Here is a 17,240-nt window from a genome sequence, read left to right as displayed (position 1 = left end):
CTGTTCACACCTTCAGACACCTTCAGACACCTGTTCACACCTTCAGACACCTTCAGACACCTGTTCACACCTTCAGACACCTGTTCACACCTTCAGACACCTTCAGACACCTGTTCACACCTTCAGACACCTGTTCACACCTTCAGACACCTGTTCACACCTTCAGACACCTGTTCACACATTCAGACACCTGTTCACACCTTCAGACACCTTCAGACACCTGTTCACACCTTCAGACACCTTCAGACACCTGTTCACACCTTCAGACACCTGTTCACACCTTCAAACACCTGTTCACACCTTCAAACACCTGTTCACACCTTCAGACACCTGTTCACACCTTCAAACATCGGTTCACATCTTCAGACACCTGTTCACACCTTCAGACACCTGTTCACACCTTCAAACACCTGTTCACACCTTCAGACACCTGTTCACACCTTCAAACATCGGTTCACATCTTCAGACACCTGTTCACACCTTCAGACACCTGTTCACACCTTCAAACACCTGTTCACACCTTCAAACACCTGTTCACACCTTCAGACACCTGTTCACACCTTCAAACACCTGTTCACATCTTCAAACATCGGTTCACATCTTCAGACACCTGTTCACACCTTCAAACACCTGTTCACACCTTCAGACACCTGTTCACACCTTCAAACACCTGTTCACACCTTCAAACACCTGTTCACATCTTCAGACACCTGTTCACACCTTCAGACACCTGTTCACACCTTCAAACACCTGTTCACACCTTCAAACACCTGTTCACATCTTCAAACATCGGTTCACATCTTCAGACACCTGTTCACATCTTCAGACACCTGTTCACACCTTCAGACACCTGTTCACATCTTCAAACATCGGTTCACATCTTCAGACACCTGTTCACATCTTCAGACACCTGTTCACACCTTCAGACACCTGTTCACACCTTCAAACACCTGTTCACATCTTCAAACATCGGTTCACATCTTCAGACACCTGTTCACACCTTCAAACACCTTCACACACATTTATCAGTGTCCACTTTTAAACTCTGTTCTTCTCATTAGTCAACACTTCCACGTTTAAAAGTACCTTCCTGCCCACCTAATTAGGACCCTTCTTTGACTCCTCGCTCCCAGCTAGAGAGCATCATTACCTCCTTGCTTCCTCACCACTGAACAAGGACATTTATATCCCTACTTGCTTCCTTAACTAGGAAGCTTCCTCACCCCCTTACAAGGACGCTTTTTTTACCTCTTTGCTTCCTTAAGTGAATCAGCTCTTCACAAACGTGATTTTACTCTGTTTTAATTGGTCTCTGTAGGAACACGTAGAGATGAACCGTTCTGTGTTTAGGATCCTCCATCAACTCATCTACTCTCAGTCGCACACTACGGCAGATGGTGGCCGACCGCAGGGAGCCACACACAAACACACATTACACACACACAAACACACACTCACTGTGCAAACACAAACATAAATACATGCAGACCAGCCACTGACACCGCTTCATTTATACACACTTAGACCCACAGACACACACGCGCACACACACACACTGCTAGACGCCGTACGTTAAATATGGATGAGCATATGTGGAGGTGGGAGAAACAAACGTCCCCAAGCAGCGATTCAAACAATCTGAGGCTATTAACGTGATAATTGACTGAGGAAACAGGACGTAAAGATGCTTCCTTAGGAAACATTGAAGTAAAAAAGCTTCCTGAGGAAACAGGAAGTAAAGATGCTTCCTGAGGAAACAAGACGTAAAGATGCTTCCTGAGGAAACAGGAAGTAAAGATGCTTCCTGAGGAAATAGGAAGTAAAGATGCTTCCTGAGGAAACAGGAAGTAAAGATGCTTCCTGAGGAAACAGGAAGTAAAGATGCTTCCTGAGGAAACAGGAAGTAAAGATGCTTCCTTAGGAAACAAGACGTAAAGATGCTTCCTGAGGAAACAGGAAGTAAAGATGCTTCCTTAGGAAACAAGACGTAAAGATGCTTCCCGAGGAAACAGGAAGTAAAGATGCTTCCTGAGGAAACAGGAAGTAAAGATGCTTCCTGAGGAAACAGGAAGTAAAGATGCTTCCTCATTATGCTGGCAAGGAAATAAGGCAGCAAGAAGGCAGTGAAACTTTGTGATGATGAAGTCAGGAGGTAAAGAAATAGTTCTGCAGCGAGATGATATTCATGTTTAGTATTATTATGCTCCCTAATTAGGAAATAAGGAGAAAAGAAGAAGGTAAGTAAACAAGGAGGTAAAGAAGCCCCCTACAGCCACGAGGAGAGTGTGTGTGTCGTACCTGTGTGTGTGTGTGTGTCGTACCTGTGTGTGTGTGTGTGTGTCGTACCTGTGTGTGTGTGTGTCTGTCGTACCTGTGTGTGTGTATGTGTGTGTGTCGTACCTGTGTGTGTGTGTGTGTGTGTCGTACCTGTGTGTGTGTGTGTGTGTGTGTGTGTGTCGTACTTGTGTGTGTCGTACCTGTGTGTGTGTGTGTGTATGTCGTACCTGTGTGTGTGTCGTGCCTGTGTGTGTGTGTGTGTATGTGTGTGTGTCGTACCTGTGTGTGAGTGAGTGTGTGTGTGTGTGTGTGTGTGTGTGTCGTACCTCTGTGTGTGAGTGTGAGTGTGTGTGTGTGTGTGTGTCGTACCTCTGTGTGTGTGTGTGTGTGTGTGTCGTACCTGTCTTCAGCGCTCATGTCTCAGTGTTTCTGCTGGTTTCTGTCTCTCTTCATGTTTCCCTGCCCCCTCTCTCTGATTGGTTGGGTCAGAGTCCACCGTGTGATGTCATCAGTGTGTTGAAGGAGTGTCTCTGAAGGAATCTGACTGAATGTTTGTCTATGGAAACATGTGACCTTCAGAGGAGCCACTACGGCTGACTGTGATTGGCTCTCACGCTCCTGTCAATCATCTATGGCTCTGACTCTTTATACTCTCAGCCAATCAGCAGCAGATCAAACCCTGAGAGAGTGGCACAGTACACAATACCAGTACACAATACCAGTACACAATACCAGTACACAATACCAGTACACAATACCAGTACTCACTAGTACACAATACCAGTACACAATACCAGTACACAATACCAGTACACAATACCAGTACACAATACCAGTACACAATACCAGTACTCACTAGTACACAATACCAGTACACAATACCAGTACACAATACCAGTACTCAATACCAGTACACAATACCAGTACTCACTAGTACACAATACCAGTACACAATACCAGTACACAATACCAGTACACAATACCAGTACTCACTAGTACACAATACCAGTACACAATACCAGTACACAATACCAGTACTCAATACCAGTACACAATACCAGTACACACTAGTACACAATACCAGTACACAATACCAGTACACAATACCAGTACACAATACCAGTACTCAATACCAGTACACAATACCAGTACACAATACCAGTACACACTAGTACACAATACCAGTACACAATACCAGTACTCACTAGTTCACAATACCAGTACACAATACCAGTACACAATACCAGTACACAATACCAGTACACACTAGTACACAATACCAGTACACAATACCAGTACACAATACCAGTACACACTAGTACACAATACCAGTACACAATACCAGTACACAATACCAGTACACAATACCAGTACACAATACCAGTACACAATACCAGTACACACTAGTACACAATACCAGTACACAATACCAGTACACAATACCAGTACACACTAGTACACAATACCAGTACACAATACCAGTACACAATACCAGTACACAATACCAGTACATAATACCAGTACTCAATACCAGTACACAATACCAGTACTCACTAGTACACAATACCAGTACACAATACCAGTACACAATACCAGTACTCACTAGTACACACTAGTACACAATACCAGTACACAATACCAGTACACAATACCAGTACACACTAGTACACAATACCAGTACACAATACCAGTACACAATACCAGTACACAATACCAGTACTCACTAGTTCACAATACCAGTACACAATACCAGTACTCACTAGTTCACAATACCAGTACACAATACCAGTACACACTAGTACACAATACCAGTACACAATACCAGTACACAATACCAGTACTCACTAGTACACAATACCAGTACACAATACCAGTACACACTAGTACACAATACCAGTACACAATACCAGTACACAATACCAGTACTCACTAGTTCACAAAACCAGTACACAATACCAGTACACAATACCAGTACACAATACCAGTACACAATACCAGTACTCACTAGTACACAATACCAGTACACAATACCAGTACACAATACCAGTACTCAATACCAGTACTCTCCAGTACACAATACTCAGGTCACATAACGCTCAGTAAGATATGAATGTGTGTGTATGTGAGGTAACACAACAAACACAACAAGTGCTCACACACAATGTCACCATGAAAAAAAGATTCATAGTGACACTGCATAAAACAACCTTCACCTCCTCCTGTCCTCACTGAACCATCACCTCCTCCTGTCCTCAGTGAGCCATCACCTCCTCCTGTCCTCACTGAACCATCACCTCCTCCTGTCCTCAGTGAACCATCACCTCCTCCTGTCCTCAATGAACCATCACCTCCTCCTGTCCTCAGTGAACCATCACCTCCTCCTGTCCTCAATGAACCTTCACCTCCTCCTGTCCTCAATGAACCATCACCTCCTCCTGTCCTCAGTGAGCCATCACCTCCTCCTGTCCTCACTGAACCATCACCTCCTCCTGTCCTCAGTGAACCATCACCTCCTCCTGTCCTCAATGAACCATCACCTCCTCCTGTCCTCACTGAACCATCACCTCCTCCTGTCCTCAGTGAACCATCACCTCCTCCTGTCCTCAATGAACCATCACCTCCTCCTGCCCTCAGTGAACCATCACCTCCTCCTGTCCTCAGTGAACCATCACCTCCTCCTGTCCTCAATGAACCATCACCTCCTCCTGTCCTCAGTGAACCATCACCTCCTCCTGTCCTCAGTGAACCATCACCTCCTCCTGTCCTCAGTGAACCATCACCTCCTCCTGTCCTCAGTGAACCATCACCTCCTCCTGTCCTCAGTGAACCATCACCTCCTCCTGTCCTCACTGAACCATCACCTCCTCCTGTCCTCAGTGAACCATCACCTCCTCCTGTCCTCAGTGAACCATCACCTCCTCCTGTCCTCACTGAACCATCACCTCCTCCTGTCCTCACTGAACCATCACCTCCTCCTGTCCTCAGTGAGCCATCACCTCCTCCTGTCCTCACTGAACCATCACCTCCTCCTGTCCTCACTGAACCATCACCTCCTCCTGTCCTCAGTGAACCATCACCTCCTCCTGTCCTCAGTGAACCATCACCTCCTCCTGTCCTCAATGAACCATCACCTCCTCCTGTCCTCAGTGAACCATCACCTCCTCCTGTCCTCAGTGAACCATCACCTCCTCCTGTCCTCACTGAACCATCACCTCCTCCTGTCCTCAATGAACCATCACCTCCTCCTGTCCTCAGTGAACCATCACCTCCTCCTGTCCTCAATGAACCATCACCTCCTCCTGTCCTCAATGAACCATCACCTCCTCCTGTCCTCACTGAACCATCACCTCCTCCTGTCCTCAATGAACCATCACCTCCTCCTGTCCTCAGTGAACCATCACCTCCTCCTGTCCTCAATGAACCATCACCTCCTCCTGTCCTCAGTGAGCCATCACCTCCTCCTGTCCTCAGTGAACCATCACCTCCTCCTGTCCTCAGTGAACCATCACCTCCTCCTGTCCTCAGTGAACCATCACCTCCTCCTGTCCTCAATGAACCATCACCTCCTCCTGTCCTCAGTGAACCATCACCTCCTCCTGTCCTCAGTGAGCCATCACCTCCTCCTGTCCTCAGTGAGCCATCACCTCCTCCTGTCCTCAGTGAACCATCACCTCCTCCTGTCCTCAATGAACCATCACCTCCTCCTGTCCTCAGTGAGCCATCACCTCCTCCTGTCCTCAATGAACCATCACCTCCTCCTGTCCTCACTGAACCATCACCTCCTCCTGTCCTCAATGAACCATCACCTCCTCCTGTCCTCAGTGAGCCATCACCTCCTCCTGTCCTCAATGAACCATCACCTCCTCCTGTCCTCACTGAACCTTCACCTCCTCCTGTCCTCAGTGAACCATCACCTCCTCCTGTCCTCAGTGAGCCATCACCTCCTCCTGTCCTCAGTGAGCCATCACCTCCTCCTGTCCTCAATGAACCATCACCTCCTCCTGTCCTCAATGAACCATCACCTCCTCCTGTCCTCAATGAACCATCACCTCCTCCTGTCCTCAGTGAACCATCACCTCCTCCTGTCCTCAGTGAGCCATCACCTCCTCCTGTCCTCAGTGAACCATCACCTCCTCCTGTCCTCAGTGAGCCATCACCTCCTCCTGTCCTCAGTGAACCATCACCTCCTCCTGTCCTCACTGAACCTTCACCTCCTCCTGTCCTCAGTGAACCATCACCTCCTCCTGTCCTCAGTGAGCCATCACCTCCTCCTGTCCTCAGTGAGCCATCACCTCCTCCTGTCCTCAGTGAACCATCACCTCCTCCTGTCCTCAATGAACCATCACCTCCTCCTGTCCTCAATGAACCATCACCTCCTCCTGTCCTCAGTGAACCATCACCTCCTCCTGTCCTCAGTGAGCCATCACCTCCTCCTGTCCTCAGTGAACCATCACCTCCTCCTGTCCTCAGTGAGCCATCACCTCCTCCTGTCCTCAATGAACCATCACCTCCTCCTGTCGTCAATGAACCATCACCTCCTCCTGTCCTCAGTGAGCCATCACCTCCTCCTGTCCTCAATGAACCATCACCTCCTCCTGTCCTCAGTGAACCATCACCTCCTCCTGTCCTCAGTGAGCCATCACCTCCTCCTGTCCTCAGTGAACCATCACCTCCTCCTGTCCTCAGTGAGCCATCACCTCCTCCTGTCCTCAATGAACCATCACCTCCTCCTGTCCTCAGTGAACCATCACCTCCTCCTGTCCTCAGTGAGCCATCACCTCCTCCTGTCCTCAATGAACCATCACCTCCTCCTGTCCTCAGTGAACCATCACCTCCTCCTGTCCTCAGTGAGCCATCACCTCCTCCTGTCCTCAGTGAACCATCACCTCCTCCTGTCCTCACTGAACCATCACCTCCTCCTGTCCTCACTGAACCATCACCTCCTCCTGTCCTCAATGAACCATCACCTCCTCCTGTCCTCAGTGAGCCATCACCTCCTCCTGTCCTCAATGAACCATCACCTCCTCCTGTCCTCAGTGAGCCATCACCTCCTCCTGTCCTCAATGAACCATCACCTCCTCCTGTCCTCAGTGAACCATCACCTCCTCCTGTCCTCAGTGAACCATCACCTCCTCCTGTCCTCAGTGAACCATCACCTCCTCCTGTCCTCAATGAACCATCACCTCCTCCTGTCCTCAGTGAACCATCACCTCCTCCTGTCCTCACTGAACCATCACCTCCTCCTGTCCTCAGTGAACCATCACCTCCTCCTGTCCTCACTGAACCATCACCTCCTCCTGTCCTCAGTGAACCATCACCTCCTCCTGTCCTCAGTGAACCATCACCTCCTCCTGTCCTTTCTCCTCACTTTGTTTACTCCTCACTGATTCACCTCCTCTTTAATAAGCTGCTGCTGCCGTTCATAACCGGTCACAGCAGACAAAGAGCGGCTCCTATAGCGCAGATCAGCATGTAAACACACACACACACACACACACACGCATGCACGCACACCCACACACACACACACAGTGTCACCTCCGTGTACTCACACTGATCCCAGTGCAGCTGTAGTTTGCAGTTGTGGTTTTACACGATGACAGATGAGACCTTCAGGTGCGCACACACACACACACACGCGCACACGCACACACGCACACAGACACACACACACACACACCGTGGTGGTGATGGAGGATGTGACCGACAGCTCGCTGCTCCGGTGGCCGTGCAGCACGCTGCATGTGTCGGCTGTGAATGTGCTGACAGCGCCGTTTGTACCTGCAGGAGCAGAAACGCTCCGACGAACCTAACCGGGGGTTTGTCGGTCAGAACGGCCGAGAACGCGCCCCGGTGCCTCGTGCACACAGAAACAGGACAAACAAACCGGGACCCCGGTGTTCCGTTACCTTCATTGTTGCTGCCGTGTTCCTCGGTTCTCTCTCTCCGCTCCGGTAAAGAGAAGATCCCTCTCCGGGCTTTTAGAGTATTGATCGCTCCCTCGGTGCTGCTGCTGCGTGCGTGCGTGCATGCGCGTGCATGCACGGCGATGGGAGCGCGTGCACGCGTGACAGTGCGTGATGTCCACTGCAGGTAAAAATGCAAAGTGCTTAAAGGTTGAAGATCACACACACACACACACTACGTTTGTGTCTGTACAGTGCGTGCGTGTGATGCCTGCAGGTAGTTTAATGGAGCTTTACTACACACAGGAAGCTGATGTCTCTCTCTCTCTCTCTCTCTCAGGCAATAAGGAAGAGAGAGTGATGATAAAGGAAGTGTGTGTGGAGGGGGCGGGGCACCAGGAAGGAAAAAGGTAGGAAGTGAGTGGGAGAGCTCCTCCTCCAGGAGGGAGGAGTCTGTGTGATGAGGAGGGTATTCAGGGTAATAGGCTGACATCAGCGTGTGTGTGTGTGTGTGTGTGTGTGTGTGTGTGTGTGTGTGTGTGTGTGTGTGTGTGTGTGTGTGTGTGTGTGTGTGTGTGTGTGTGTGTGTGTGTAGACAGCAGTGTGAACAGAGATACTGAAGTCGGGAATCCAAACCCTCGTCATCAATGTTTCACGTTTGCTCATCTTCATCATCAGATTCTTCCTCTCTGAGGTCTGAATGCTGCTGTGAGTCAGTGAGTAGATCAGAGCTGCTGGTGTGATACATAATAATAATAATAATAATATGTAAAGACACTCTCTGACCACATGTCAATGTTAATTATTCCTCACAATAATTATTAACAATGAGTGTGTATTTAGTTCAAAATCACACTTGTTATATTTATGGACACATGATCACTTCTAACACTTTGTAGTGAATCTTCACATCATGTGTCGTTTGTAGGAACCAAGTCATGAACTCTGTCCCATGTTTATGCAAATGATCAGTTCTGTAAGATTGATATCTGAGTGATATCCGGCCAATCCAAAGACGAGGATTGTAACCAGTTAATTGTAGTTGTACGATGGCGACTGGCTCCGCCCACTTAGCTCGCGAGCAGGTGAAAGTTTTGCGAGTAGAAGAGCATTGATCGTGATATTTAAATATATATATAATGTAACAGGAGTCACGGTTCAGTTCGAGAGGTTTAGAGAGGGACAGAGGACATCTTAAACATTAAGAACATGTGAACATGTAACCCTAACCCTAAACCCAGTGTTGGGGCTGCTCAGTAGGGGGCGCTATAGAGCCAACATCTCATACAACCAACCAGACTGCAATTAAAACAAAATCCCAGAATCCCAAGCTCCTCCTTTTTGCGATGAAACACACGGAGGAATAATAATAACAAACATTAGAATACCAATAGGTCCTAATAATATATTCAACAGTCACAATACTGTAGATGATACTTTTACTGAAGTCAGTGTAGTATTAGGACTTTTACTGCAGTAAAAGATCTGAATACTTCTTTCACCACAAATACTTCTGCATCAGAACAAATGCTCTAAACTGTAGTACTTGTACTGACAGTACTTCTTCCCTAATTACCAGATGTGTAGTTATTGTGGTCTCTAAGGAAACACACACACACACACACACACACACACACACACACACACACACACACACACTCCATTAGTGTCTTTATCTGAGGACTAATGAGCTCTGAGTGGGTTTTTGGACCATGAGTGATCTAAGAAGTACACATATTGTCTTCTGCAGCAAGTAATACTACAGTGTAGAAATACTCAGTGACAGTAAAAGTCTTGCAATTCAAATTGTACAATCTACCTGCTCCTCCTCCTCTCGCTCCTCTGTCCTCCTTTATTTTTTCTCTTTCTCTCCTCCTCCTCCTCCTCTCTCTCTCCTCTCTATTTTTTGTCTCCTCTTCCTCTTCCTCCTCTTCTCCAGCAGGAGGCAGCAGAGCTCTGTTTACAGTGTGAGTGATGATGTCATCCAGAGAGGATTATCAGAGATTTATGAAAAAAGATTCAGACACAAAGACAGAAAGATGATTCAACCAAAAACATTCATGTCAAACTGTTTTATACACATTTATTTTTATTTGTATTTCATGAATAACCATCGAGACAGTTCAGATCCAACACATATATATATATATATATATATGCATATATATATATATATATGCATATATATATATATATGCATATATATATATGCATATATATATATGCATATATATATATATATGTATATATGCATATATATATGCATATATATATATGCATATATATATATATATATATGCATATATATATATATATATATATATATATATATATATATATATATATATATATATATATATATATGCATATATATATATATGCATATATATATATATATGTATATATGCATATATATATGCATATATATATATATATAATAAGTGGCTGCTGTTTCATTGGATCAATATTATCGATAAATTATAAAATATATAATATAACATTTTTGAGCAGTAATTCAAATATTCTTTATTTTATAATATAAATATTTTATTTATTTTGTTACTTTTATCTGTAACAATGGATCATATTTAATAAACTGATCACACGTTTTATATCTTGAATAAATGCAGTAAAAAGTAGAAAGAAGCGTACCATTGAAATACTCAAATAAAACTAAAGTACATCAAAATAGAACTCATGTACATTATTATTATTAGTACTTTATTAATAATGTTACTTTAAGCTGCCGGTTTCCTCTGATAATTACTGGGTAATGTGTTGATTTATTGGTCTTTTGTTATTATTATAATGATGTTTATAAAGATACGTTTCTGACTTTTATTTGGAATCAAATATTTGATTTTATATTTTCTTTTGACAGAAACAACAAACGCCGGATAGAAAAGAGAGAAAGAAGTAAATCCTCTCTGAGAGTCCAGAGGAGGGATTATGAACGGATTAATATAGAAGCTTAGTCACACACACACACACACACACAGACACACACGGTCACACACACACACACACACACACACACACACACACACACACACACACAGTCACACACACACAGTCACACACACACACACACACACACACACACACACACAGTCACACACACACACACACACACACACACAGTCACACACACACAGTCACACACACACACACACACACACACACACACACACACACACACAGTCACACACACACAGTCACACACACACACACACACACACACACACACAGTCACACACAGACACACACGGTCACACACACACACACACACACACACACACACACACAGTCACACACAGACACACACGGTCACACACGGTCACACACACACACACACACACACACACACACAGTCACACACACACACACACGGTCACACACGGTCACACACACACACACACACGCACACACACACACACACACACACACACACACACACACACACAGTCACACACACACACACACACACACACACACAGACACACACAGACACACACGGTCACACACACACACACACACACACACACACACAGTCACACACAGACACACACGGTCACACACACACACACAGTCACACACAGACACACACGGTCACACACACACACACACAGACACACACGGTCACACACACACACACACACGCACACACACACACACACACACACAGTCACACACAGACACACACGGTCACACACACACACACACAGACACACACACACACACACACACACACAGTCACACACAGACACACACGGTCACACACACACACACACGGACACACACACACACGGTCACACACACACATATACACACACACACACACACACATATACACACACACACACACACATATACACACACACACACACACATATACACACACACACACACACATATACACACACACACCCCTCCCTTCCACTAGGGGTCTCTGTCCTGTTTGTTGTCTGTTTGTCTTTCAGGATGTTGATCAGCTGATGAGCCTCACCTGAGTCTGGGTTGGTCCCAGCTATATAGGCCCCTCCCCTTCAGCTATATAGGCCCCTCCCCTTCAGCTATATAGGCCCCTCCTCTTCAGCTATATAGGCTCCTCCCCTTCAGCTATATAGGCTCCTCCTCTTCAGCTATATAGGCCCCTCCTCTTCAGCTATATAGGCCCCTCCTCTTCAGCTATATAGGCCCCTCCTCTTCAGCTATATAGGCTCCTCCTCTTCTTTGGCTGAAACGTTGACTTGAGTTTAATTATTTGTTCTTTGAATGTATATTTATTACTTTTACCAGCTGTCTTGTCTCCCTTCTGTTGCAGCCTTTGTGCTGGGTTGTAACACTATACATATATGTGTATATATATATATATATGTATACAAAAAATACATTAGTACCCGATAAAATACCGTAGTAGCTGAGAAAAATTCATTAATACCTCATACCATAACTTGAAGAAATGCCTTTGACTTCATCTCATAATAAAATAATGTAATGAGTTCTTCTTCACATGAATCAAGAGTTTTAATAATCAGCAACAAACATCAGCTGGAAGGTAAAGATCAAAGAGTCTGATGATAAAACATCGACCTTCACTGAGGTCACACACACACACACACACACACACACACAGTGTATTACAGTTTAATCTGTTGGTTGATGAAATCTTCAGGTTCAATTTCAAAACAAAGTCAAGAAGTGAAATGTTTCACCTCAATCCGCCTCCTTCACCTTCATCTTTCCTCCTCAACCTCCTCCTCTCTTCATCTTCCTCGAGGAAACTATACAAGACGTCATGACATCACTGAGCAGCGTAAGACTAGCATTAGCCAACGTCAGCCATTGGAGGCCAATGTTAGCCAACGTGAGCCAACGTTAGCCAACGTAAGTCAACGTTAGCATAATTTAGCCAACTTTAGCCTAGGAGTAGGCAACGTTAGCCTAGGAGTAGCCAACATAAGCCAAAGTTAGGCAAAGTTAGCCGTGGTTAGCCAACATTAGCTAATGTTAGCTAACATTAGCCATTGTAAGCCAACGTTAGCCATTGGAAGCCAGTGTAGGCCAACGTAAGCCAACGTTAGCCAATGTAAGACAACGTAAGCCAACGTTAGCCATTGTAAGCCAACGTAGGCCAATGTTAGCCAACGTTAGCCAAAGTTAGCCAATGTTAGCATAAATTAGCCAACTTTAGCCTAGGAGTAGCCAACATTAACCAAGATTAGCCAAAGTTAACCAATGTTAGCCAACGTAAGCCAAAGTTAGGCAAAGTTAGCAGTGGTTAGCCAACATTAGCCAACGTTAGCTAACATTAGCTAACATTAGCCAAAGTTATCAAAGCTTAGCCAATATTAGCCAATGTAATCCAAAGTTAGCCAACGTAAGATAAAGTTAGCCAACATTAGCCAACATCAGCTAACGTCTCTTCAGCGTCAGGTTCTGGGACCGGCTGGTGGTTCACATCCGTAACAAAGGGGGACCGGAGAGGAAATATAATGACAAAAATAAATATATATATATATTATTATTATAAATAGAGGGAAAATCACATAAATAAATCACAGGAAATATTTATCTTTATATATATAACTAGCTTTTAATAAAAAATAATAAAACCTGATGATTTTTATTCTCTTGTTTGCCTTTAATGTTCCAGCTGACCTCCCCTTTAACACTCCGAGCTCTTTAATCCCCAACTGGGAGGAGAGCGAGAGAGAGAGAGAGAGAGAGAGAGAGAGAGAGAGAGAGAGAGAGAGCGAGAGAGAGAGAGAGAGAGAGAGAGAGAGAGAAAGAGAGAGACGGATGAGGGATGAGGGATGAGGGGAGGAGTTAGGAGGTGATGGAGAGAGAGAGAGAGATGAACGGATAGATGAAGAGAGTCAGAGTCAGATTAGTGAAGTGAAGCTGAAAAAAGAAGCAGAATTTTTTCTCCTCTGGATTTATTTTCTCTTCTCTGTTTTTTTGCTTTTGGATGTAAAATCAATTAATTGATTAATTGATTGGCAGCTGCAGAAGAAGAAGAAGAAGAAGAAGAAGAAGAAGAAGTGGATTAATTGTTTCACATCATCGCAGCTGAAATGCTGTGTTTGTGTTTGTGTTTGTGAATCAGAGGAACAGCTGATCGGAGGATTTAAGATGGTTGTCGGCGTTCAGAGCAGCTGAGAGAGAGAAACCTTCGAGATGAACGAGGAGAGAAACAGAAGTAAGAATGATGAACTTTAATATTTGTTTATTCTATAAAACAATCGCTGTTCTTCTTATTTTGTCCACATCAGACAGAAACACTCAAAGTTTGATTGTGAATAAAGTGAAACTGTTTCTTACTTAACTATTCCCTGCTAGCTTTCAGGCACATCTCATGGTCTTCTTCATGTTCTAAATCTATATTTAAAATCAATATTCTCCTAAAAGATGGGACAGTAATCTAGTTATGAGACAACAATAATAATGATTCTAATAACAATAATAATAAATATCTTTTATTAATAATACTAACACTAAATAAATAATTAAGTAAATTATAATAATGATTATGATAATAGTAATAATGATGATTAAATCAATAAATATAATAATAATTATATTTATTATAATAATAATAATAATGAATAAATATATAATGATCATCTATCTTTCAGTATGATTTCAAGAGAAAGGTGGAAGATAAAATAATATGATTTATTGTTACAATAATAAAACCTTTCTCATTATATTATTTTATATTTCAGTAAAATGTTCAACATTAATGGCGTTCGGTCACGTGACCACAGCAGGTGTGACATCGGCCTCACTGATGCACCTGAGCGATCAGCTGACTCACCTGCTGCTCATCAGCTGGTTGGTTGAAAGAGACAAAGAGACAAAGAGACAAAGAGACAAAGAGACAAAGAGGCAAAGACACTGAGGTGTGCTGGTGTCCTCTGAGGGTCGAAGCCTTGACGGACACGTTGAGGACGGATTGATATGAGAGCGATTTAGCATGCTACATGCTACATGCTACATGCTACTTCCTATTTCACAGAGTGATGTCATCACAGAAAACAGGTGACGTGTCCTCAGGTGAGACGTCCTGATGGTTCAGCTCGTCTTCACTCTTTAAAGTTATTCAACCGGAGCTCAGCGATCGTTTGACTGAACGTCTTCACGACGAAACAAGAACAAACATTAAAAAGGAGAAAAAATATTTAAAAGAAATATTTTGTATTCGTCTCTAAAATCAAATTGAAGTTCAGATGATCAATAAGATCATCCTCCTCTTCCTCTCCTCCTCTCCTCCTCTTCCTCTCCTCCTCTTCCTCTCCTCCTCTCCTCCTCCTCCTCTCCTCCTCTTCCTCTCCTCCTCTTCCTCTCTTCCTCTCCTCCTCTTCCTCTCCTCCTCTTCCTCTCCTCCTCTTCCTCTCCTCTCCTCCTCTTCCTCTCCTCCTCCTCCTCTTCGTCTTCCTCTCCTCTTCCTCTCCTGAGTCTGATCCTCTGGATCCTGACGGAGGATCAGACCCCCTCTTCTGATAACGTTGTCATGGAAATGAGCATTAACACACATGACATCATCGGTTACCATGGCAGCAGAGTTAATCCGCCCTTTGTTCCATGAAACAGATTTATTTGAACTTTATCTGAAGCTCAGAGGAACCTTCAGAGACCGAACATCGTGGAAAAGTCCATTTGGTCTTTTTTGTGTCCTTGAACGCACCATCAGAGAGACTCACTGATAACAGATGATCAATAATAAACCATAATGTTTAAAGAAGGAACACATGTGGCGTCCCACAGGGCTCCACGCTGGGTCCTCCTCATATCAAATCAATCAACACTTAAAAGAAAGATTTTGATAATATGCAAATATGTTTTACATCATTTAAACCTCATAAATCAACTTAATGTGATGTAGTTCATCAAAGAAAACTACAATAAAAGATATTCTTTAGTTGGATTAAACTGAAATGTAACATATCGTCTGAAAACAAAAACTATGACGAAATATTTCACTGTTTCGGTCAACGAGTAAAAACGAAATGAAGTGAACGAGTTTGTTGACGTGACATCATGACATCATCATCAATCAGCCAATGATGATGATGTCATGAGGTGTTGATGTCTAATAATCTGATGAAATATGAGACGATGATATTAAACTAGTGTTGACGCGTTAGCATCGCGTTAACGCATTCATTCATTAACGCCGACAATTATTTGATCGCATATTAACGCAGTTTAAAAAAAAAGTATTATTATTGTGAAGGTCCGTTGCTCACTGGCTCTGAAGACACAGACAGACGGACGGCGGGTCACAGGAGGGCGGGATGGGCGTCATCACGCGTCTTAACCAATGAGAGCATTTGGGGCGGGCGCTGCGGCGCGATAGCCTATCAGCGTTGAGATGCTCCTCCTGTCATCACTGACGTCCTGACGTTGAAACAGGAAACAAATCCTGTATCCGTCTGTGTTCACCCAGAGCTCTACGATCCCTCATAACGTGTATACATGTGTGTGTGTGTAAACCAGACGGTACAAACTATGAACAGACGCTGCCGTATTTACGCCTGTGTGACGTTATGTTGAGTGTTCATGGAGCTGCTACAATGTTAGCTTAGCCTAGCACCGATCGATCCGAGCTCCATTGAGAAAACAAACATTTTAAAAGTTATTTATCTTGAGAACGAGAACGAACAAAACAGGAATTCAGACTTTTTAATCGGCATCATTACGTAGTTTTCGGAGTCCCTTTTTGTCCGTTGAAATTACAGCAAAATCAGTTTATTTAGTGTTCGTACACACGGAGCGGCTCCGGACTGTGAGGAACCAGACGAGACGCGGTTAGTTTCCTGATATCTGAGCGGTCCGATCCGGGGAAGAGTTCCGATTCAATTATAGCTTCAATTATTCATAGAATATTATTTCAACACACATTGCTTTTTTTGTTGTGTTGATTTCATAGAATATATATATAATATACAAGAAATATGATAACTGCTGCTGTGTGAAGGGAATACTGCTGTTAAAATGTTGCACACGTGTTCATAGAGCAGCACTTTAAAAATAAAACACGACTTTTGAATT

General features: G+C 44.1%; 1 protein-coding gene across 1 annotated transcript in view; it reads left to right on the top strand.

The window, feature by feature from the left end:
- Positions 1-8,547: 8,547 nt before the first annotated feature.
- The window catches only part of LOC306707695 (voltage-dependent L-type calcium channel subunit alpha-1D-like), a gene marked incomplete at its 3' end in the record, with an annotated part of 59,780 nt that continues 51,087 nt past the window's right edge, over positions 8,548-17,240 (top strand). The window contains 2 exon segments of the mRNA XM_079175261.1: positions 8,548-8,593; positions 14,293-14,385. Coding sequence (XP_079031387.1) covers positions 14,364-14,385 — 22 coding nt within the window. The 5' untranslated portion in view covers positions 8,548-8,593; positions 14,293-14,363.

The sequence above is a fragment of the Pholis gunnellus genome (assembly GCF_910591455.1).
Source record: "Pholis gunnellus genome assembly, chromosome: 2".
In the NCBI taxonomy this organism is placed as follows: Eukaryota; Metazoa; Chordata; class Actinopteri; order Perciformes; family Pholidae; genus Pholis; species Pholis gunnellus.
Note: the sequence above shows the minus strand (reverse complement) of the source record. Positions and strands in the feature narration are given on the sequence as shown.